Source organism: Zerene cesonia, chromosome 10 (assembly GCF_012273895.1).
Source record: "Zerene cesonia ecotype Mississippi chromosome 10, Zerene_cesonia_1.1, whole genome shotgun sequence".
NCBI classification, from domain to species: Eukaryota; Metazoa; Arthropoda; class Insecta; order Lepidoptera; family Pieridae; genus Zerene; species Zerene cesonia.
The window spans coordinates 1,598,939-1,621,116 of record NC_052111.1 but is presented as its reverse complement, the minus strand read 5'-3'; the positions used below and the strand labels follow the sequence as shown (position 1 = coordinate 1,621,116).

Genomic DNA, 22,178 nt, shown 5'->3' with positions numbered 1-22,178 from the left:
TCAATAACCAATTTCGGATTTGGAAATCATCTGAGTGTATTTTGTTTACACCTGCAGTACAGCTATTTGGTAGGATACTGAAGAGCTATTACACAGAATTTAAATATGATTCATGCACGTTATTACTGATTCGTTGATCACAGTACGCGAGTGCAGCGGCGGCAGCGGCAGCAGCACTGTGCCCTCCCTACGCGGGTCTCGCAGCTTTAGCCGCACGATGCAGATCCTCATCCATAGCTGATCTCAGGCTGAAAGCCAGGAGGCACGCAGCCGCGCTGGCTGCAGCACGCTGTCCATCGCCCACACCGACTACACCTACCAATGTGCCCGCTGATACATAGCCCACACCCTAAGGAAATCGGATCAATTCAATGGTACAATCGTATCTCAATTATGTTCAGTATAGAGTCACGTGGAAGACTGCTGAGATTGCAATATTGTAGAGGATGGCAACACATCTCCTAAATGCATTTTGTGTAAATTATTACTATTTTCCTTGTAACTTTTTTTGGGAGCGAATAAAATTTCCAATTCTTTGTAGATACAAATGGACGATTGACCAAATAAATTAAAGTACTTGTAAATGAATAAAAACTGTGATAAGTGTTTGATTGCTGAGTGGGGAAATAGATCTCGTTTGTCTAATATCTCTTAGCATTATTAATAATAATTATGATTATAGCTTATTACTATGTACTAGCAGTACAATTATTTAAATAGTCGATATATATCTTGTAAATATAATTCTATTATTATTGATATTTCAGTATACTTATAATAAGTGTAATTTTATAATACGATCTTTGTTCATAGTTGCGTTCTTAATAAAATATTAACGTAACAAATACGACACTTTTTTATTTGTAGTCATAAGTCATAAGGAAATGTTATGTTTAGATACGTCGTTTACTTATATAGCTGTATCTATTTTTCAAGAGTAAAATATCTTATTATATTATATAATAATATCATAATATAAAAATATCATATTTCACAAGATAAGAACTATTTATATTATGCATCATAAACAGAAATCAATTATTTAAAACGATCTCTTCACCGTTTCTGAATAAAATAGTTTGTGCAGAGAAATTATTATTAGATTTCCAACGTTGATTGATGGAGGTAACCCGCAGTCATGCACACCCCGCGATTAAATCTTGTTAATGGTCGTCCACTGCAAACTTGGAGAATCATTCTATTCTTTCTGTGAAATAATGGTGAATTTCATACCTTAGAATCTGTTCGAGCAATGAAAGATAATTGAAAAACTCATATTAAAATATTGCACTACAAATTTCAGCTATTATCAACAGTATTTACAAGCTGACATAGTTCGTACCGGCTCTGTTCGGGTTGTTGCGGATTTTTTTTTTTTATGTCACAGCTGGCAATGGGGCTGGTGGGACGCCTGATGGTAAGCGCTACCACCGCCCATGAACATTTAGGGAGGCATAAGGTCATTCCTCATTTTTCAATTAGTTACAATATTTATAAATTAAATTTAAATATAGTTTTAAATCAGTTTTTTCTTACTGATAATAGTCGATATCTAAAATTTTGTTGTCTTGTGAATGCTCTATTAAAACCATAGAAAAACCATTTTTTGTTATTACAAATCTCACGTTGTTTTTTCCTCTTCTTAGAAGTCATATTTTTTATTTCATTTATACTCACCGTTCATATTTATCACAAAACCAACAAACACATTGCAAATCATCAGCAAGTCGTAGACAAAAGCGATGAATATACAATGAAGGCTTATCGAAAGCAAATAGGGCAGTCTGCGAAGGGTTGCTTCAAGGCAGTGCCAGAGCTGAGCGCAAAGCGTGTTTGCGTTATCTGTTAAAAAAGCCCGCCCTCGCAACGGGTGCGCCCAATTAGGGCGACGACACTGCTGATTGGACGTAATCACGTTAGTATCGGAGACAAACAAGTGTGCTTGTTGTCGCGTGCATGCGGCACTGCGTCTTAATATACAAAGTATATCGTTACCAATGCACGAAGTCATTTTGAGTTCAGTTTTTGATAAGGCTCCGCGCATTATCGTAGAAGAGTGAGTTTATGTAGCCTAGCAGGGCCTACTGACAAGATTTGAAAACTGTTTACCTAAGAAGGAGGGAATACACTGACAGCTTGTCACTAGAAACGTATGATTTATTAAATATTCTGAGTCTATAAGACACATTGAGATTATGCATAATATGCAAAGATAGGTGCAATATTAAAATGTGACATTTTTGTTGGTGTTCATGTAATGTTATACAGGGCTTTTGATTTTTCTAAAAAACATCAACAGTAACACAAACACAAAACACAATATCAACCCACTGCTTCAGCTCATTTTTGCCTTTCTTCATAGTCAGCTTATTAACACATTGATAAAGATAAGCACATATGGAAACTAAAGAATTTAAGGTCTCTAAGCATCTGCAATATCGTAAATTTTTTTAAAGACATTATATTTTCAATAAAGTTAATCCTGTGAAACATTGTTAATGCTATGATGGTATATCACATCATATATTATGTTAGGACTTAGGAGAGTATATAAGTGGTAAGTATCGATACTATGGATAGTATCGATACGTTCAACATCTTTTTTAAACGTTAAAATAATTCAATTTCGGAGGCCCGTATCCTTTTCCTTATCCTTCCCAGTCCTTTCCTTTATTCCTCTCGTCAATCCTTTCATAATCCCTTTCCAATTTGAGTCGGCAATCCATTTGTAGAGGCCTAAGGTCTGCTATCGATATATTCATGTGTAGCGCTTACCATCAGGCGACCCACCAGCTCTACTGCCCACGATGACATAAAAAAGAACAGATTATCTCAACTGACTAATCAATAATGATACACCTTCAATTGTTCTGACAATATACTTAAAAATCAAACAATGTTATTTAATATTTGTACAATGCATCTTATAATCTTTAAATTATAATAAAGCCAGTAAAGTTTGATGCGAAATAGTATACAAGAGGTTCTGTACTATGCTTATCTTTATTACTACTATGATACTATATACCTGCGCATCATAGCGCGAAAATATTCTTGTAAGGTAAATGTAACATACATATGTTTTGGTTATTGTGTAATAATATATAAAAAATCGTTTCTGTACGAACTTATGTTGGTCAAGATATATATACCTACGTACACTAAAATATCTTCCTCGTAGGCTTGCAGGATTTTCCTAGTTGAACGTGGCGCTTTAGCATAATGAGGTACAACCACAGCTGAATAAATAAATAAATACTGTATTGGTAGGTACTGTATTGAAAGGTACTAATAGTACCTACAGCTATCGCATTTTCAAATCTTCCAGTACAGATCTCTGTTACAACGTAATTCTAAGATGAAATATTTTCAATAGTCTCGGCGATGCCATTGTTAGATTACGATTGTTATGAAAATATAATTTATGCGCAGTTGTAATATTCGTTCATGCTAGTTACACCATTTCAATTGTAATCTTTATACATGTAACGCGACAATGCAACTTATATTAGTAATTTTGATAATTTATCACATTCTGCTGAGCACTTGTAATTTATCTCAGCATGAAAGAAAGTTTCTATATTTTGCATACGGCAGTAATCTCTTGGATAGAAGAATGCGAATAAATTCGCCATCTGCTGTTTTTATAATGCCTGCAAAATTACCGGTAAGTAGGTACAAAGCTTGTTTCCTTCTCATACTATATATAGCTATATCTTGATCTTGTAACCGTGTCGTTGATTATTTTAAATGAGTGCGTTAGTCTAGCTCATATGGTCTGCGCACTATAAAAGCTAGACTGACACACTCCTAACCTGTGTTTTTCACGGTCCCTCTTAAATCAGTTTCTTAGTTATCAAAACAACAAAGAATAATATGTATGTAACTATATGTATGAATGTCTTATAGCCAACATTAAATTATCCAATCCTAATGCTAAGTATAACTTTTCATATCTACTGCAATAATTATATGTTTATTTAGCATTACAGATTAGATTTTGATAAATATTCGGCTAATTGGCGTGGAGCAGTTGCCACAATCGCTGAAGATTTTCAAAGTGATGTGTGGGGAGCTATTTGGGCAGTTGATAATAGAGAGATTGCAGCTTTAGATGGGTAACTTTTCATAATAAGCTATTCAGTATTCTTCTTCTCAGCCTTTATCTGTCCACTCCTGGACGTAGGTCTCTCCTATGGCACGCCATTTGGCCCGATCAAGTTTCTTGCTGTCAATTTTTCAACAAAAAAAAATTGACAGCTATTCAGCAAGGAGTACGAAATTCGTAGTTAGCATTAAAAATAAGTGGCAAAACTAATAAAAAAAAATCACTTAAATTATTTACATGCCTATAACAGTAATAATTTAGGTAGGCCGTGAGGCTTTATTGATTGCATTGATACTAAAACGAAATCATTACAAAAACAGTGCATTTCAAAAGTTGCATAGCTTTAATCATGTTTTAGTACCTAACATTTTGGTAAATTATCCATAACAATAACATAATTAAATTGAAATCACTACTCTTTATTATGAATTTAATTTATTGCGAACTAGACAAGAAGGTGTGCATCGAGGTCTATATTATCCAAAGTATGTAAAAGTTCTCACTCCCGAGGGTCACGAAGTAAGCGCTCGCACGTATCAGCTAATAAACAACCCTCCAATGGTTTCTTCAGAAAACTTACCTCCTGAGAGGCGACCTAGCAACACATACTTACAGGTTACTTAAATTTATAAAATTATGAAATAATGAAATGATAATGTGTATTTGTCTCTTATACAATATTGTTTTTAGGTTATAGCATTAGGTGCATATCAATGCGGTATTCCTGCTCACTACATAGGATACCTTTATACATTTCCCACAAATGGACAAATTTCAGTTGTAAGTTTACGAAAACAGCTTGGTTATCCGTTTAATACGACAACCGTACAAAATATGAAATAAAGTTAATTTGTTGTGGTTCTTTTTTTTTAGTCTTAACCTAAAGAATAATAAAATCTGGGAAACATCATAACTTTTATTTAACTACAGCATCATTGTAAATAGTATTAAATTCTGATCATTGTGAAAATTTTATTATTTCAGCTCTTACTTTGAAGCTATCTTTATTAAGCTACAAATTAATATAATACCCATATTGGCATATCAACATCCGCAAATTCGCTTTTTTATCCCCCTTTAAAATGTATGGAGCAGCTACCCCTTTTTTCAAATAAAATATATCCTATATTGATCTGTCTACATATAAAATTTTGTCACAATCTGCTCAGCAATTTTAGGTAATTCACGAACATGCAAACAGAAAAACAGACAATTAGAAAACAATTACCAACCATTGTTTAAGGGTTAAAAAAAACCGTACTGCATAGCAAATACTCTTGATAAAAATTGTTCAATGTTCAAATATGGTCAGGTTTACCTATTATTGTATTATAAGTATGTAGGGTAAAAAAGTGGAAAGCTGACATCTTTTCCCCCAAATTTTAAAGCAGAATGGGCTTTCGGGGTGTATTATTGCTCCAGTTTTTTATTTGTTCGAGTAACAATTAATGAAAATTTCCATGTAAGAAAAAATTGTATCTAAATATTCCAAGGCACGAAAAATATATTCAGACTGAAAAAACTTGTACAAATTATAGGTAAAGTTATATTGTATACAAAAAAGCAAAAAAGATACCCACTGTAAATAAAATATTTCTAGTACTAGACAATACGGATACTGTATGTTATAAAAGCAGTGAGGTTGATATTGTGTTTTGTGTTAAGTATAAATGTTTAGTTAGTTGTTAATTATAATAAAAAAAAATTGGTTGGGAGCACTGGTAAGTGGTAATATTATCTGACAATGACAAATGTCAACTTAGCAAAATAACCTTTTCATTTTGAGGTTAGAATTTATAAATAGAAGAATTTAAGTTATAAAACAAATAGACAATTTTTTTAACAATATTAAGTAATAACAGTCTAAGTAAACGACATTATAACGTAACGACATTTACTTCATATACAGATGTGAATATGATTATATTATATTTCACGAGATAAATTGTTCAATTATGTTTATGATCATCTAAAAAATCCTTTATAAATATATTTAATATGTAGTTATTTTGCGACCTTTTAAATTTAACTAACTGAGGGCTTGCAATGTGATCATGGAAATACATTCATGAAACAACACAATGTCATTAAACTATGCGTTCAGCTTTTCCGTATTTTTGCTTGCCCTTGTTATTCTCAATATTTATTTCTTTTATACTCTTAACACAATTGACCGAAAATCCCCCAAGTTCAACGTACCTAACCTTAGATTTGATTTGACTTCTAGTGTTTTCAAAGATATATATGAATATCTTAATTATTTGCCAAACCAATATAAGAATAAAAACACAAAGTTCATTAAAATACAAAAATCACTATTAAGTTCATTTAATTCAAGCAAAAATGACAATCCAGCTTCTGTTTGGGTTGAAACTGAAAAAGTAAGTAGCTTTATTTGTGAAATTCCTTTCACAATAAATATACATTAGACCTTGATGATTTGTCTTACATTTCAGTGGATCAGTAATAAGTCATTATTCCCACATGAAAATGGTGTTGGTGGTAAGATATTACATGCTTTGCAATCCTCACAGATAGCGTTGGTTGATAATGCACTCAAAGGAACTCAGTTAAAGCTTTTATTCCTCATAGAGGTAAGTTTTATATTAGATAGATCTATATGTTTAGAGTAGAAAAATCGCCCATCAACTAATCTAGAAAACCGACAAAAGATAAAAGTACTATATAAAAATAAATGTACTGCATAAGTTGAGTTTAACAATATGATCTCAATTAATTTTTAGGGTAAACAGAAAGTGTTCTTTAAACCAAAGAGATATAACTTAGATCATATAATCAAAGGCAATATCTATGCGGGTTTTGATAGGCACAACTCGGAAGTGTTTGCATACTACCTGGCCATGGTTTTGAACTTCAAATGGATTGCACCATCTGTTATACGACACATACACTTGGATAAGGATATTGTACCAGTAGCTACGTCAGGCTTAAGGAGAACTATGGTAAAAAATGGTAATATTATAATAAGGTACTAGAAAATTATTATGAGTTTCATACCAAGATTATGATGATTATGAATGTTAATATTTAGTTATAAACCTACTTTTACATATATTCTGCCATTTTATTTATTTGCTTATAATAATAAAATCAAATATTTTAGAAAGTATTTCCTTTTCTTCAACTAAGTGGTTGCTTTTTATTTTTTTTTATAGATAATGGAGCATTATGCATTTATGGAAAATGCTTTTATTGTAAAGTAAATGAAACCGTATGTCCTGACAGTAAGGGGCAAGTAGAAGGAGCAGCAATACTCTATTTAGATAAACCATTTAAAGTATATAAGTCTCCATGGAGGAGATCATACAGTACCAAAAAAATGGAATGGGAAACAGACAACGATTTTTGTACGTAAGTACACTCATTATTGGGCTTTTCAATAAATATTTGCTAACCTGTGGCAGCTATTTACTCTTGGTGGCAACTGTAAAATACATATTTTATTAATAAGTTACTAATGTGGTATGCCAGGTAAAACCATGCCAATCAACAACAACCACTACACAAATTAACAATAATTGCGAATGAAGAATATATCATCAAAGAGTATGGTATAATGCATATGTTAAAATGCTTGCTGCCACTTGTATGGAGCATAAATCGGAGTAGTAGTATTATGAATGACTATTCCATATAGATCTTGTTGAATTTGACTGATAGCCTGTGTTTCATTTACCTATAGATCATTGGAAGGTTGTGGTATATTTGTGTATGGCAATGTCTTGATAATTAGAAGGGACATCATATCCTTCAAGATAGTTAATTTGATGGTAAAGTTTTATCAATTCCGTAAATTGGCATGAGTAAATTAAGAATAAATGGTGTTTTTTGCAGATGTTACATACTTGTGATTATTAAAAAATCCTGTGTAATAAATCAATTTAATACTATCTTTAGTTACCAAAAAAACCTATAACTATACATCACAAACACAACCACAGGCCTAATATATAATATATTTACACAATTAAACCATTCTTATTTCAGGAAAGTAAGAGGGACATTGAGCACAAAAAGACTTCTCAATCTCATTGATGTTGCTATTTTTGACTTTCTCATTCAAAATGGTGACAGGCATAGATATGAAGTGTATAAAGATCAAATTATTTTATTGGACAATGGAAAAGGTCTTGGTAATCCATCAGTTGATGAGCTGGATATATTAGCCCCACTTTATCAGTGCTGCATGTAAGGAATTTTTATCCAAATTCACTTAAAATAGATTCTTAAATGTTTTGGAATTTTCAAATGGAATTGTATTAGTATATATGATACTGTTTATATCCGCTATTCTTGGAAAGTGTTTTCCCTTATTTCAAGTACCTACTGGAATGTTTTAAAGCAATAGTGAGTAATTATTTGAGTTTTTTTCAGAATGGCATCATCAACCTGGCAGCACCTAGAAATTATCTCAGGTGGTAGTTTGACAGAAACAATAAAAATGCTATCAGCTTTCCAAGGCCATATGTTAGCAACAGAAGAACATTTTAGGGCCGTGGAACGAAGATTGCTAAAAATTTATGCTACTGTTCAATATTGCATAGGAAGACATGGCAGTTCTAAAGTTTTTAAAAATATTTTCTGATTTTTCTATAATTAGTTTACTTATTTAACATTATTAGTACTTTAGTACCTTTGTTTGGATCTTTGTCAATATCTTGATATACCATTACCAAGTAAATTATATATTTTATATAACCGTTATATAAATGTTAAACAAATAATAATATTTTTTTTATTTAATTGTTATACCCTAAGGAAATGGAAATAAACACCTTATGAAAAAATGCATTATTAATAACATATTCATGTAATTCAATAGCAAGAAGATTTCTCAAGTATTCTTTTAATTCGTACCAGTGTTTTATACTTCATACTTAGGTGTTCAGTGATGCGTAAATTGTAACGAAAGTGACAATTTATAGCACATACTTTACAGTGACAGTTGTGACATTTTATCTATTCAAGTTTAAACTTCAACCATTGGATCAAAATATATTATACCTATCTTGCTAGAAACTTTCAATAAATTAAATTAATTAAAAATAACTTTGATAACAGTCACTCTTATCTGAATGTGATGGAAGAGTTTTTTTAAATTGAATGCATTTAACTTACATTAAAAATGGTAATAGGTTATTGAACACTTTTTATTTTTATTTGATGTTTTTTATTAAAAGTACTTTTTGGAAATAATTGAAACATTCTAGAAATTACATTATATTTCAACCATGTTCGCACCGGTGAAAGATACATTTCTTTATTTTGCTTACGGAAGCAATTTATTGAAACGGAGAATCCATATAAATAATCCTTCAGCAGAATTTCTTGGTGTTGGCAGGCTGGATGTAAGTAAAATTATAAACTGAACAGTGTAAAGGAAAGTTTTGCATTTTCTGATTATGTTCTCCGTTTCTAGAATCATCAATTAGATTTTATAAAGTATAGTGACCACTGGAGGGGATCATCAGCTACAATTGTACCAATTCAAAATGCTTATGTTTGGGGTGCTGTCTGGAGAATACAAAATAAAGATATGCCTGCCTTAGATAGGTGAGTATTGATTAATTATGCATATTTTTAATTTGTAGCTCAGCATTATAAATAAATATTATTTTGGTAATAGGCATTGCTTATTTTTTTCAATTATATGTAGTATAGGTAGGTATATAATTTAAATTGTCCTCATAATTTTCAGGCAAGAAGGTGTGGATACAAATTGGTATTTTCCTAAAACTGTTGACATTGAGACACTTGATGGTACCATAGTTCAGTGCAGGACATACCAACAGACAATAAATCCACCTCTAAGAAAAGAAGATGAGGATATTCCAAATGAAAGACGGCCATCCATAACATATTTAGACTGTATAATTAAAGGAGCAATTGAATGTAACTTACCAAAAGAGTATTTGGTTAAACTTAAGAAAATTCCTCACAATGGACAAAAAGCTTCTCCAAAAATGATAGAAAAATTGAATTTGTAACTACTTACTAGGTTTATTTTTTGAGGTTCTATGTTTATTGTAAATGTAATCTATGTGATATGCAGGCTGTTATGAATGACATCTCAAAATTCTTCTATATTAATGTCATGGTGATTATTATATATTGTAATGTCTATGTAACATAAATGTTTTAAAAATAAACTTGTTTTATATTATGTTAAAATCTGAAGTATTTAAACAAAATACATTCTTGTATTTTGCATATGGCAGCAACATATGGACCTTTAGAATTCATATGAACAATCCAACAGCAGAGTTTGTTTCTATAGGCCGACTTGATGTTAGTTTTCTATTAAACATTTAATTTAATGAAATAATGCATATTTAGAAGTTTAATTGCTTTCTTACTTAATACTTTTGTTTTATATCAAAGAATTACAGACTTGATTTCATTAAATATTCAAAATTTTGGGGTGGTCCAACAGCCACTCCAGTACCAACAGCCAATGCCCATATTTGGGGAGTAATCTGGCGATTGCACACTGATAATAAAGCTTCTCTTGATAAGTGAGTATAATTTAAAGTTTTACTTAAAAATAAAATCATGTTTGTATGCTGGTATGTTGAGTATACTGAATATTAATTTATTTGGCCGGACAACCCATTCGTTATTGCATAGAGTGGCATAGCTACCCATAATATACACACATAATTTAGGATACCATTCTTAGATGAGTAATTTAATGATTAATTTTATTGATTATTTAGACGTCTAACTATGTATAGACTACTTCATACATATTCATCATGGGACCGTAAAAATGCTGTACTGTCATTACAACTAGCTCATTTACGATTTATAGATAGTTTATCTTTACACCTCTAATCGTAAAATCTAGTTAAAATTGTTCAAATTTTCGAAACTTTTCCCTTTTTCTATCGGAAAAACACACCTTGATGACGGTGAAAAAGACCCTGATAGTGAATATTTTTCTGGGATTTTTTTCGGTTTGATTACCACAGCTGGAAAATTACTGATGACTAACAAAGTGATGATAATTATTATTCCTAGTATCTAGATAGTCATATACCCATGTATTTTATGTATATTGAAAACGTCTTCTTTAATATAATTATGAAAGATTTTTATCATAAATTGTATATGTAGACTGTAATACTTAGCTTTGCATTGTTAGGGACTAGATGGCATTGGGTAATGATTTAACGCCATTCAACTATTCAACTAAAATATATATAAAAGCGCTTTCATCTTAATGGCTGATAATTCCTGTCGACTACAACATGCATCTTGTTACCAGGCAAGAAGGTGTGGATAAAAATATTTATTACTCTAAGTATGTCAATATTTTAACGCCTTACATTGGAATTTTAAAGTGCCTCGTGTATGAGCACTTGGTTATACCGTTGCCAAGAGGAGATAACGATGAGATACCCATAGAGCGATGGCCTTCGTGGACTTATAAGGAAGTTATTGTCATGGGCGCTGAAGAACATAAACTACCTGAGCATTATATAAACGATTTAAAGAAAATTAAACATAACGGCGAACAAGGCTGTTTCTTCATGGCGTGCCTTTTGAGATGTTATGGTACTCAGAAGCCTTGTCAGTGTAGGGTGCCTGGTAGGATACCACGAAAGCCCCTGAAGCTAGATTTAAGAGAACTGAGAGCGAAAAAATAAAAAAAACTAGATTTCAATTTATACAAAGACGAGATTTGATTTTTTATTAGTTTAACACGTTGGCTGCTGAAACACACCTGTTGTGTAAAAATGCTTGGAACAAAGGATGCGGCTTTACACGCCTAGCGTGTGGAAGCCGGCATCCGCGATAAATCGCGTGTCCTGTGCGTAAAACACGCTGTGCGTGTTTTATTTTCTAAGCCGCCAGTGCGTGCGGGCAACACATTTTTATCATAAAATATATTTTTTATGATTTCTTCGATTTTTATTATTTTTTTTGTTTAGATAGTTAGGATGTAATTTTAATAAAACGAAAAAGAAAATATTTTGTACATATAATAAAAAAAAATTACGTTGGACAACGTTTTATGTACAAAATAACCTCTCTAATATCATTGGTTGACGATAAATTGTTACGCTGTTATATTAACACTCCGAAGCAGAATATCTGAGGCGCGTTCAGCATGAAACTTTTATTGCTAATCTATATTCTATAAGGAAGAATATCTTTATGTACGAGTGTTAACAAATCAAATCCTAGTATTTTCTTGTGTTTTATTTTACACGGGTATTATACATTTAGAAATTCAAACTTTTTAACGGATTTTGAACGCGAATCATTCATTACATTATTAACCCGACGTAAAGTGTTCGAAACGTCGGGCTAATAATATAATGAATAAATCGCGTTTAAAATCCGTTAAAAAGTTTTTAATTTCTAAATGTATAATACTCTAAAAAGTTTAAGGAGATGTCGTTATTAGTAAATTTTCAGCTCATTGTTTCTTATAATATATAAAGCATTTTGAAAAAAATACAAATATGTGTGCAGAAAAATAAAGACTACTGTAATTTCTTTAAAAATAAATCGCGATATCAGAAATAGAATAATAAAAAAAAAAAATTATACAACACACACGGTGTGTCCGCCCGCACAGCTGGCTCGATTCTATGCACACGCGCAGCGTGGGCTCCCGCACCAGGGACAAAAGCGGTACGGCAAGATTGCCGCCGGTGCGGGAGACACGCTGAGCATAGCCGCATCGCTGGATGAACAAAGTTTCTGGATCAGCAGTGAAATTGTTAACTAGCATACCCGGCCACGCGTTGCTGTGGTCGAGTAATAATTAAAAATATTAAGGTTATAAATTATTGGGATAATTAATCGAAATAAAAACTATGATATATCTTAAGTTGGACCAAATTACACATAAAATGCCAAATTTCATCAAAATCGGTTGAGTTGTTGAAGAGTTCATTGGGAACATACATCAATGACACTGGATTTTTATATATTTTTTATTGTAACATTGAAATAAATTATATAACACTGTTTCTTTTTCTTCTTGTTATTTCATTTTATGACGATGAAAAATTATTGATTAGAATTTCATCAAAAGTACATTGAAAGTGTATTATCAATAAAAGAATTATAATTTTTGTAACTTTTATTAATATAAATATTAAAATTATTATTAATAGGTACTCGGTTCTCATTAAATTAAATATAAAAATTATACACTATCATACGTTTGGTGAATTGTATCTAAATTGAGCATAGAGCACAACGCTACCCCCACACTATACAAAACACGCACTCAAATCACACGAGGAACACATTGTATGGAAATTATTTTATCAGTCAATAATTTACGAAAATAGTTACTAAATATGAGGTATAACTGCCTTATCAGGTGGAAAATTATAATTAAAAAATAAATACTGATTTAAATAAACTCAATTATGTCGCTATTGTAGCTCGCAGGGAACGCTGTGTGAGGCAACGTTGTGCGAGACTTCGCCGAAGTCACCCCAATTGTATTGCCCAGTTTTTCTCAGTTGTTATATTTACTTAAGTTATAATAATAAGTATACGTCTGGGCAATGATCGTATGGAATACCTCGGCTGGCTCGTCTACAGAGGAACTGTGAACAGCTGCCTAGCGATTGTTGACATCAACTATACACGCGATTAAACATTTGACAAGAAATGTATAAAACAAAGAAATCATCAAAACACATTCAAATACACAATTTCATCCATTGAGCAAAAGGCACTATGCAATATAAAAAAATAAAGAATTTTTAACGTTTACGATAACTTTAGAAATGAAGCGATTAATAAAAGCTAAAATGCAACGTGCCTTGAGCCCTCGACCGCGACACATGAATGTGCATCCTACGAACTATTGTAACATCTCTGAGCTCACTCATTCGTTACATTACACCATTACACTTAGTTGAAGCGCAATCCCCCACCTCGTGGACATTATTTGCGCTAAAATCTGGTCAACTGATAAACTATAACAGGAATTATAAAACTACTCAACACAAAGGTGAATTGCCAAGCGTCGTGGCGGTAATGTGCTCACAATCAACAATCCTGCGTTCCAACGAAGGCTGGATATCTGAAGGCACTTGGTAATACCCTTAACGAGTCGACACACTGGACCATGACTACGTCCAATGTCCAGGATTGTTGTACATCGGAGTCTACTTTGGACTATTGTACATCCCTTTAATTACATGTTGCTAGCGTATATTTTTCACTTATACTGAAATAGCTATCCGAACAACACGAGGGGCCGTAGAAAATCTAGTGTATAAAAATTCCATATGCTTGTATAGTTTTTTCGTCATTGCCTTAATTATATTAATTGTCCGTACGATATTATGTATGTACGCGATTAGTGCACTCTCATCGGCAAATACGAAATGGTTTTCAACCATGTAATAACGACAAAAATCGAATAAATATAAATTGAAATATTGTATATTTGTTTATACAAAGCAATTGTTCTATGCTTTAAATGTAGTTTTTTATATATATGTCAACGTAATTTTACTAAGTTCCTTCGATTACGAGCTCACTGGTCATAAATATATACATTGGTTTTGAGAATTACACTTTGGCTATAGAGTACAGATACTTTAGACTAAAAATATAATCGTAATAAGATAATATAACATGACTATGTAACAGCAATGGCGTTAGTATCTATTGCATTATTATAATTGATACAGAACACATTAATTTCACATTACACTGTAATACAACGCAGCGATCTATCTATTGTATAAAAGTTATTATTTTGACATAAATGTATAATTTAAATACATGATGTATTTACAAATCATTCTACGTACTAAATTTCAATTTTCAGTTGAAGTCTTTGGTGGTTAAATCCGATTTGAAAATAGAATTCTCGATATGCAATAATGTTAACACCGATATATATAGATTATAGAACGAGTCGTGAGTATTATATTCGGAGCGGCAGTTCCCTCGCCGCGCATGCGGGTTGAACATGAAACGAAACAATCGATAAAAATAATTTGTACACGATCTTACCTACTTTATTATGTAACTATACACACTTTACAACTTACTCGATAAACTTAATAGTAATAGGCTGCGTCATAAATGACATCGATACAACTACGTTACTGAGGTAAACTATATAGGATTCATCGTTTGTCGTCGCGCGACAGCTTCGGCGCCTTCCCTGATATGGAACTGCCAACCGACTCTACGTCGATATACAACTACTTTGTTAATTAACTATTCTAGACTACCGCTCTGCACGCGCACGCGCACGCGCTGTGCGCAATCGACTCGTATAAATGCAGAGAAGATTCAAGAATATATTTTACAATTTACACGATAACTAACGGTTCCATTCCGCGACGGGCGCGTCATGCAACGCAAACAATCGCTCGACTAACGCGCGCCTTGCGGCCGCCGCATCGGGCAGGGCTACAGGGCTACCCTGGAAACATGTCCATATACTCTATGTGTGTGTGTATTGTTTGTGAATTTCCCGATTACTTAAAATAAATCATGTGCATTGTGCTTCGCTATAAAACATTAAAAACAATCCACTAGTACTTAACCGAAGTGACACCAGACACCCCGAAAAATGTACACCTTAAATAAAGGGGGTCTGATGAAACTTTAATGAAATAAACAATAGCTGCTCGAACACAGACGATACACGATTTTGAGATAGCCCTGTACAATTATTTAAACAGACAGTCTCACACGAGTGCACTTTCCTATATTGTACTCTAAATAGACCTATTTCTTTATAACTTTATATGAGAATTGCAGAGGGATTATGTTCGTCTCATGTGAGACTGTCCATACGACGGACTATGTATAATGTAAACGTACGTATAAAATAAATTAAACAACGCGGCGATCATTTCACTAGCTAGGCTTACAACTAGGATTCGAAGAGCCGAAGGCTTGAGGTAGATAATATGCGGTACAACGCACTCCACTACCACTGGGATAATCTTTACACACAGATAGACAGTGCATTTCATCCGTGTATATACATATTTAATAATTAATCGTAGTACATTGGAGTAACGGCAAACTAGGTCAAATATAACATGTGATTTCATCACTCGTTTTTTTTAAATACAATTATAAAAGTAGAATGACATTCATAGAATTAGCAGAAACAACATCCTACGTATGTTTAATTATTATTTACCAATTCGTAATTACTCCAAAGTATCTTAAATGCAATTTGATTAGAACACATTGAATACCTTGAATCATTTCACTGCTAGTACTATATATTGTACTTAAATTATATAATAATAAGGTGTATTTCCGCTCGAAACACTCCCTAACTATACAATTATTACAAATGTAATTAAATAATAATTCATATCGTCACTTATAGTGCATCGATTTTCTCTTTATAAGTTTCGACACTTTTGTGCATTACAAATTTGTGAATTAATACAATAAAGGCATATAATAATGTTTAACAACAATAAGTATTAACAATATCGTTAGAATATATAGGCGTTCTATAAGCGACGATAATATTTTAAGCTTATTATGAAATGCAAAGTCTATAAAACTGTAATCACTAAAGAATAAAATCAAATAGTGACTAATCTTATTATGCCTATTATTAATGTCATATAATCTTAATTTTGTATTAGTATCGTAGTAATCATTGGTAATTAATATTTGAATTATTGTTCATTGTTATAAATACAATTAAATTAAAATTATTGGTAAAGCATGTCAGTATTAAAAATGTATATCGTCAAAATTAAAGTTAGTAATGTCGTCCCTACATAACAATAGCATAAGCCGCTATATGATTTTACTCTTTACAACATCCATTATTGACACGAGTTGTAACTTGTACCAATCCATTGTCGACACGAGTCATACTCAACACAGATCATATTATAAATACTATGATCCACCAAGTCAATACATTTAACACTAGAAGTGAGTAGATCGAGCGTGCATCCAGTCCCTACCGGTAGGACACTGGAAGTGACTCGTGGCCGCGAGCGTGTATCTATTCCCATGTCGTGGAGCGCGAGTGCTCGGGCTAGCAGGGCGGCTGCGAGAGCGTGCCGTTGGGCGGCGCTTTGCGCTCAGGCTGCAGCGGCTGCAAGGGTTCCGCGGCCGCGTCGTCCGAGGTGCGCGAGCGCAGGGAGGACAGCTCGCGGACCCACGACGCGATGCGCCCGGACACGCCGAACAGGTTCGACCCCGAGCCCGTGGCCACTGCGCCCACGTTCACTTCTTGCATCTCTTGCTCTTCTTCTGGAGAAATATTGACAATTAAGATACATGCGTTAAATGTCGTTGTCTCCTGAACGAAGCCTTTTACTACCTTACCCATACAAATACTCATCGTTTGTGACATGTCAACAATAAGTTTTGATCACTGTACGATTGACTTTAGGCGTTTCGGGTATCATTTTATAAAATCGTATCGAGTTTTAAGCCTTGATTACCAGCACTATATACAAATTATTTTAGCCATAAATCTATTTAAGCATAAAGCATCCGTCATAAAGGACCCAAACCTAACTTTTTTCTGTACACTAGTGTTTTATGTTGTATTATGCAAAACGATTTCAGCAAATTCTAGTGAAATACACGTGTGCTATACAATGGCCACACTAATGGTTTCTGGTCGCAGGAAATGATAACAAGTGCTCGTTTATGAATGCATGCAATGGCCGCATACTCACGATTAAGGGGTCGTCTGCTCGCTACTAACGTCTGGCTCGATCGTGCGAACAAAAGAATATCGGATTATAACATGGCGACGAAATGTCTCATAATGCTTTGTTATCATTTACTGGTACCAAAGGGATCGAGCTTTAGCTACATTTGGAGTAGACTGATCAGTTTTAAATTACTTTGGGTATCGTTAGTAAATGATATATTATGTTATGGTTATGTGGGGTTGTATGAATTTACACTAATTATGATACAAATAAAATAAGTGCAGAGCCTTTTATGGAAGGAATAAAGGTACGGAAGGAGAATGGTGAAGAGAGACGGGCCTGATCGAGCAGAAAATGAGAAACAATCACCCGCGGCGGTGCGCTGCAGCGCGTACATCTCCTGGCCCTGCGGCGTGTGGAAGAAGGAGCGGTGGCGGAAGTAGGGCTGCGCGGAGGGCGCCAGGTCCGCCACCAGCTGCAGGAAGCTGGGCCGCGCGGCCGGCCGGTGCGCCCAGCACGCGCGCATCAGCTCGTACAGCCGGTCGGGGCAGTGCTCCGGCCGCTCCATCACGCCGCCCTCCACCACGTAGCGCACCACTTGCTCGTTCGACAGCCCCTGCGGTCACGCGCCGGTGCTTGCAATATTCGGTATCGGACACTCATGAAACATTGGACGATACGCGCAACATGTGCCGAGTTTTGGCAAGAATTTTTAACTATTTTTAAACCGCCTTTAAATTTTTACAAATTTAAATGGGAATGGGATGTTGAAAAAATACAGTCCAATTAAGAACCTTCCATAAAATCGGATGAAAATAAAGATTTTTTACATACCTGATAGGGCTGCATAGCAAGTGTCGCCATCTCCCATAAAACTACACCGTAACTCCATACGTCTGTATTGCTCGAAAACACCTGCAAAAGTAAAATTGCGCTATATAATTAAATGTTTTAAGTCGTGAATACACGTGTGTTAAATTTAATTAGAACTTAGAATTATCAATGATTAATTAAAAACCATGATGAAATCGCACTTACTCCATCTTTCAAGCTCTCAGGGCTCATCCAGCGCACAGGCAAGAGGCCCTTGGTGCCTTTCCTATAATAATCAGTCTCATAAATGTCTCTGGTCATGCCGAAGTCCCCGACCTTGACGGTGAGGTCTCCCGCGACCATACAGTTGCGCGCCGCTAAGTCGCGGTGCACGAATTTTTTGGCCGATAGGTAAGCCATACCATCGGCTATTTCTATAGCCATCTGAAAATAAATTATTTATATTTATTAACGAGATTTTTCAGTTAAAAGTGCTAAAATTATTTTTAAATAGAAATGTTAAAAAAGTTGGATTCATGCGACATAACACAGACTTAACCGAATCTGGAATCAAGTATGGCTGAACTATTTCGGGCATACCTGCAGTATATTCTGCAGCGTGGGCGGCGCGGCGGGCTGGTTGTCGGCGTCGGGGCGGTGGCTGCGCAGGTAGGTCTTGAGGTCGCCGTGCTCCATCAGCTCCATCACCACGAGCGTGGGCTGCCCGCGCGACACCACGCCCAGCAGCCGCACCACGTGGAACGTGTCGAACGCCTTCATCACTGACGCCTCGTTCAGGAACTCGATGCGCTCCCTGACAATTTGTAAGTTATGACTGATATATGGTCGTTAAAATTATAGCAGTATTAATACGAGATTTGCGGATCTTGGTGCATTACTCCCAGATATAGATGTTTCGTGTATAGCATTCTAACAAAATTGTATATATTTTTTTTTTGTTTTCTTTATTAGAAAACATACAAATTATCACTTCGTATTTGTGAAACCTTACCTGTCAGTGGCATGTTCATTGACAGTTTTCACAGCGCACCGAGTTTCCGGTTTGCCTTTTTCAATATTCTTGGCTACCCCTTCATATACCTAAAATAAGCAAGAAAAATATGATATCATGGGAATACAAAGATATGGACATTTTCTACCTCTCTTTGCTTCTTGCACAACATAAAAAATAGAAAAGCAGTCACCATGCCGAAGGAGCCCTGGCCGAGCTCGCGCACGAACTCGATGCTGGCGCGCGGCACCTCCCACTCGTCGGGCACGTACACGGTGGACACGTACTCCGGGTTGACGCTCGCGAACAGCTTGTTGGCGTCGTGCGTGCGCGCGCGCCGCGCCCACCACGCGCCCGCCGCCGCGGCGCACGCCACCACGGCGCACCCGCCCACCACGCCCCACACCCACTCGTACCCGCCCTCCAGCCGCACCTCCTGGCATAACCGATATTTTTTTAATCCATTCTTGTTACTATATACGTATATCTATACTTGATACTCGATAGAACTGAGTGTCACTTTTATCGAGATACCTCGATCCGAAGCGGTCCGATTGTTGCTTGCGATAGTACCATCAGCTGTTTTGAATTTTTACAATATAAAAAACTCCATATGACTTTTATTAGATGATATACTCGTATGTATAAATATCGCAAATTCAAAACACTATGACAAAAACACATACCGGTATAAAAACAAATATCTCGGAGGACACGTTGCCCACGCCGCTCACGGTGAGCGGGGTGACGCGTATGCTGTAATTGCCGGCCGCGAGGTTCCGCATGAGGAAGCCGCGCCCGTAGTTCTCGTAGTCGTTCGCGCTGATGCAGTTCGTTACGCCCACGTCTTGCGTCTGAATAAATCATCAAAGTTGAAGTGATTTCTCCAAACTGCTCGGCGATTAAAGCAAAACTTAATTGTAGTTTTTGGCTTTACTGACATAAAGTGTGACCGCTCACTACGTTCTTCATGTTCGGTCATTTCACTATAAATTATTTCAAAATATATTATAAATGTTATTATGAATGCGAAGATTCCATCTTAAGGTCTTTTATTAAAAAAAAAAACATCACAAACAATTTTTTCTAGGCTAAAAAAAATTCGTATATTTCCTGATTATCTCTTTGATTTTATAGATAATTAAAATAATGGAATTTACCTGGGCGGAATCTTCAACTCTCGAATGGTACACGTTATACGCCACCACGAACCCATTGGGGTCCTCCGGCGGCAACCACGTAACGTTCACTTCTGACAACGTTTTGTTTGACGGCACCACCTCAGCACGCACTTTGCGTACTACATCCACGTTCACTGTGAATTAAAACAACGTCAATAGAAATTCATCATGTTCTCAGATTAAAAACACATTGTTTATTATTATTTTACCTTAGAGATACATTCTATCAGGGTTAAGGCTATATGTTAACGTAATACATTCTTACATCGCTCCAAAGTCCGGAAATTATAGTAAGCCCTCTCAGTGGAGCAGCTTTCGTTCTCCTCCTTCTTCCGGCACGCCCATATGTTGACCGTGTACCACGTGAAGTGGCGCAGGTTGTCCACCGTCAGCGAGTGCGTGTCGCCGCTCAGCTCGTAGTACAGGGACTTTACGTACGCTGCAACAAGGGTGTCTATGTAACTCACGGTTACTTGGGATATTAATTTAATCTTTTCTATGTAGGGGTGAATATGAGGTAGGGTAGTAATGCATTGGCCTTTATCTTCTTTTTTTGTATTCTTTATTTTAATTATGGAACACGTGTTTTTACTAATCTTTCGGAAAATATAATATACCATCGCGCTATACAATGTCGTAATTAAGAAAAATAATAATTATTATGAATCCGCATATTTATACATATTTATAGGTATATAATCACATGCATCTAATAATTATTATTACTTTAAATAAAATGTTATAGGATCTATTGTAACCTTTTGTTCGTTCCGTACCGACGCAAGTGTTATACTTCTGATGACTGCATTGTACTGAAATAGAATGATAAGCGAATATGATGTGCCAGGAATGATCAAGCTAATACATACATATCATGATATATACATGAAATTATGAATTAAGTATATTATTATTATTATGCAAGGTATTTGTTAAAGCCGGCATACATGTAGCAAGACAAAGATAATAAATTGAATACTATATATCGTCTGCTTACTGGTAAATAATAATAAGTGCTGTTGGGGACATTTCAAGTAAATGAGTTTTGAAAGTTTAGGTACTAGTTTATCCTATTCCAAACTCATTATTTAATAAAGTTTTAATGCTAAATGTTGCGCTAACTACCCTTCTTTTAAGATTTACCCTAATAAGATATGTAGCTGTAGTAAAAACAATTTAAAATTTAATTTAGATCGAAAGAGGGTAGCATTTAATATGTTTTACCTGTATTTAAGAAATGTGTTATATCTTCTGAATTCAATGGTAGCAGAAACTCATTTTAGTTTTGTCTAATAGTTTGTTGTATTTGATACAATTTATTTCGTAGGAAATAATTTTATAGACTAAATTCGCCAAAATAATGACATTTTTATTGTATTTAACTTATTTTACCT

At 34.6% G+C, this 22,178-nt stretch overlaps 6 protein-coding genes across 9 annotated transcripts in view; 5 read left to right on the top strand and 1 right to left on the bottom strand.

The window, feature by feature from the left end:
- LOC119829329 (short stature homeobox protein 2-like) overlaps positions 1-341 on the top strand; it is a 14,523-nt gene extending 14,182 nt beyond the window's left edge. Inside the window, exon 6 of the mRNA XM_038351799.1 lies at positions 144-341. Coding sequence (XP_038207727.1) covers positions 144-341 — 198 coding nt within the window. The remainder of the gene's footprint in view (positions 1-143) is intronic.
- Positions 342-3,481: 3,140 nt separating this feature from the next.
- LOC119829671 (gamma-glutamylcyclotransferase-like) lies at positions 3,482-4,958 on the top strand. The gene is made up of 4 exons (XM_038352289.1): positions 3,482-3,667; positions 3,985-4,118; positions 4,558-4,723; positions 4,799-4,958. The coding sequence occupies exons 1-4, from the start codon at positions 3,497-3,499 to the stop codon at positions 4,949-4,951; spliced, it is 624 nt and encodes a 207-aa protein (XP_038208217.1). The 5' UTR covers positions 3,482-3,496; the 3' UTR covers positions 4,952-4,958.
- Positions 4,959-5,863: 905 nt separating this feature from the next.
- On the top strand, positions 5,864-8,916 carry LOC119829720 (glycosaminoglycan xylosylkinase homolog). The gene is made up of 6 exons (XM_038352358.1): positions 5,864-6,489; positions 6,565-6,702; positions 6,853-7,081; positions 7,285-7,480; positions 8,117-8,317; positions 8,504-8,916. The coding sequence occupies exons 1-6, from the start codon at positions 6,190-6,192 to the stop codon at positions 8,712-8,714; spliced, it is 1,275 nt and encodes a 424-aa protein (XP_038208286.1). The 5' UTR covers positions 5,864-6,189; the 3' UTR covers positions 8,715-8,916.
- A 172-nt stretch (positions 8,917-9,088) lies between these two features.
- On the top strand, positions 9,089-10,258 carry LOC119829749 (gamma-glutamylcyclotransferase-like). 2 transcript variants are annotated; one of them, XM_038352415.1, is made up of 4 exons: positions 9,089-9,257; positions 9,340-9,477; positions 9,549-9,682; positions 9,828-10,258. In XM_038352415.1, exons 1-4 carry the CDS (start codon positions 9,255-9,257, stop codon positions 10,114-10,116), a joined length of 564 nt encoding a protein of 187 aa, XP_038208343.1. In that variant the 5' UTR covers positions 9,089-9,254; the 3' UTR covers positions 10,117-10,258. The 2 variants fall into 2 exon arrangements, with proteins under 2 accessions (XP_038208343.1, XP_038208344.1); XM_038352416.1 differs by having other exon boundaries at positions 9,089-9,477.
- A 2-nt stretch (positions 10,259-10,260) lies between these two features.
- On the top strand, positions 10,261-12,869 carry LOC119829328 (gamma-glutamylcyclotransferase-like). Its single transcript, XM_038351798.1, is given in 4 exon segments — positions 10,261-10,417; positions 10,511-10,644; positions 11,397-11,784; positions 12,717-12,869. Coding segments are annotated over 4 exon segments (801 nt in total). The 5' UTR covers positions 10,261-10,291.
- Positions 12,870-13,233: 364 nt separating this feature from the next.
- The window catches only part of LOC119829235 (insulin-like growth factor 1 receptor), a 65,865-nt gene continuing 56,920 nt past the window's right edge, over positions 13,234-22,178 (bottom strand). The window contains exons 17-26 of one of the 3 annotated variants that reach the window (XM_038351625.1): positions 21,050-21,223; positions 20,764-20,918; positions 20,290-20,457; positions 19,797-20,039; positions 19,604-19,692; positions 19,192-19,405; positions 18,817-19,035; positions 18,613-18,693; positions 18,148-18,394; positions 13,234-17,365 (exon numbers count right to left, since the gene is read on the bottom strand). In XM_038351625.1, coding sequence (XP_038207553.1) covers positions 17,148-17,365; positions 18,148-18,394; positions 18,613-18,693; positions 18,817-19,035; positions 19,192-19,405; positions 19,604-19,692; positions 19,797-20,039; positions 20,290-20,457; positions 20,764-20,918; positions 21,050-21,223 — 1,808 coding nt within the window. In that variant the 3' untranslated portion in view covers positions 13,234-17,147. The remainder of the gene's footprint in view (positions 17,366-18,147; positions 18,395-18,612; positions 18,694-18,816; positions 19,036-19,191; positions 19,406-19,603; positions 19,693-19,796; positions 20,040-20,289; positions 20,458-20,763; positions 20,919-21,049; positions 21,224-22,178) is intronic. The other 2 variants (XM_038351627.1, XM_038351626.1) reach the window with 2 other exon arrangements.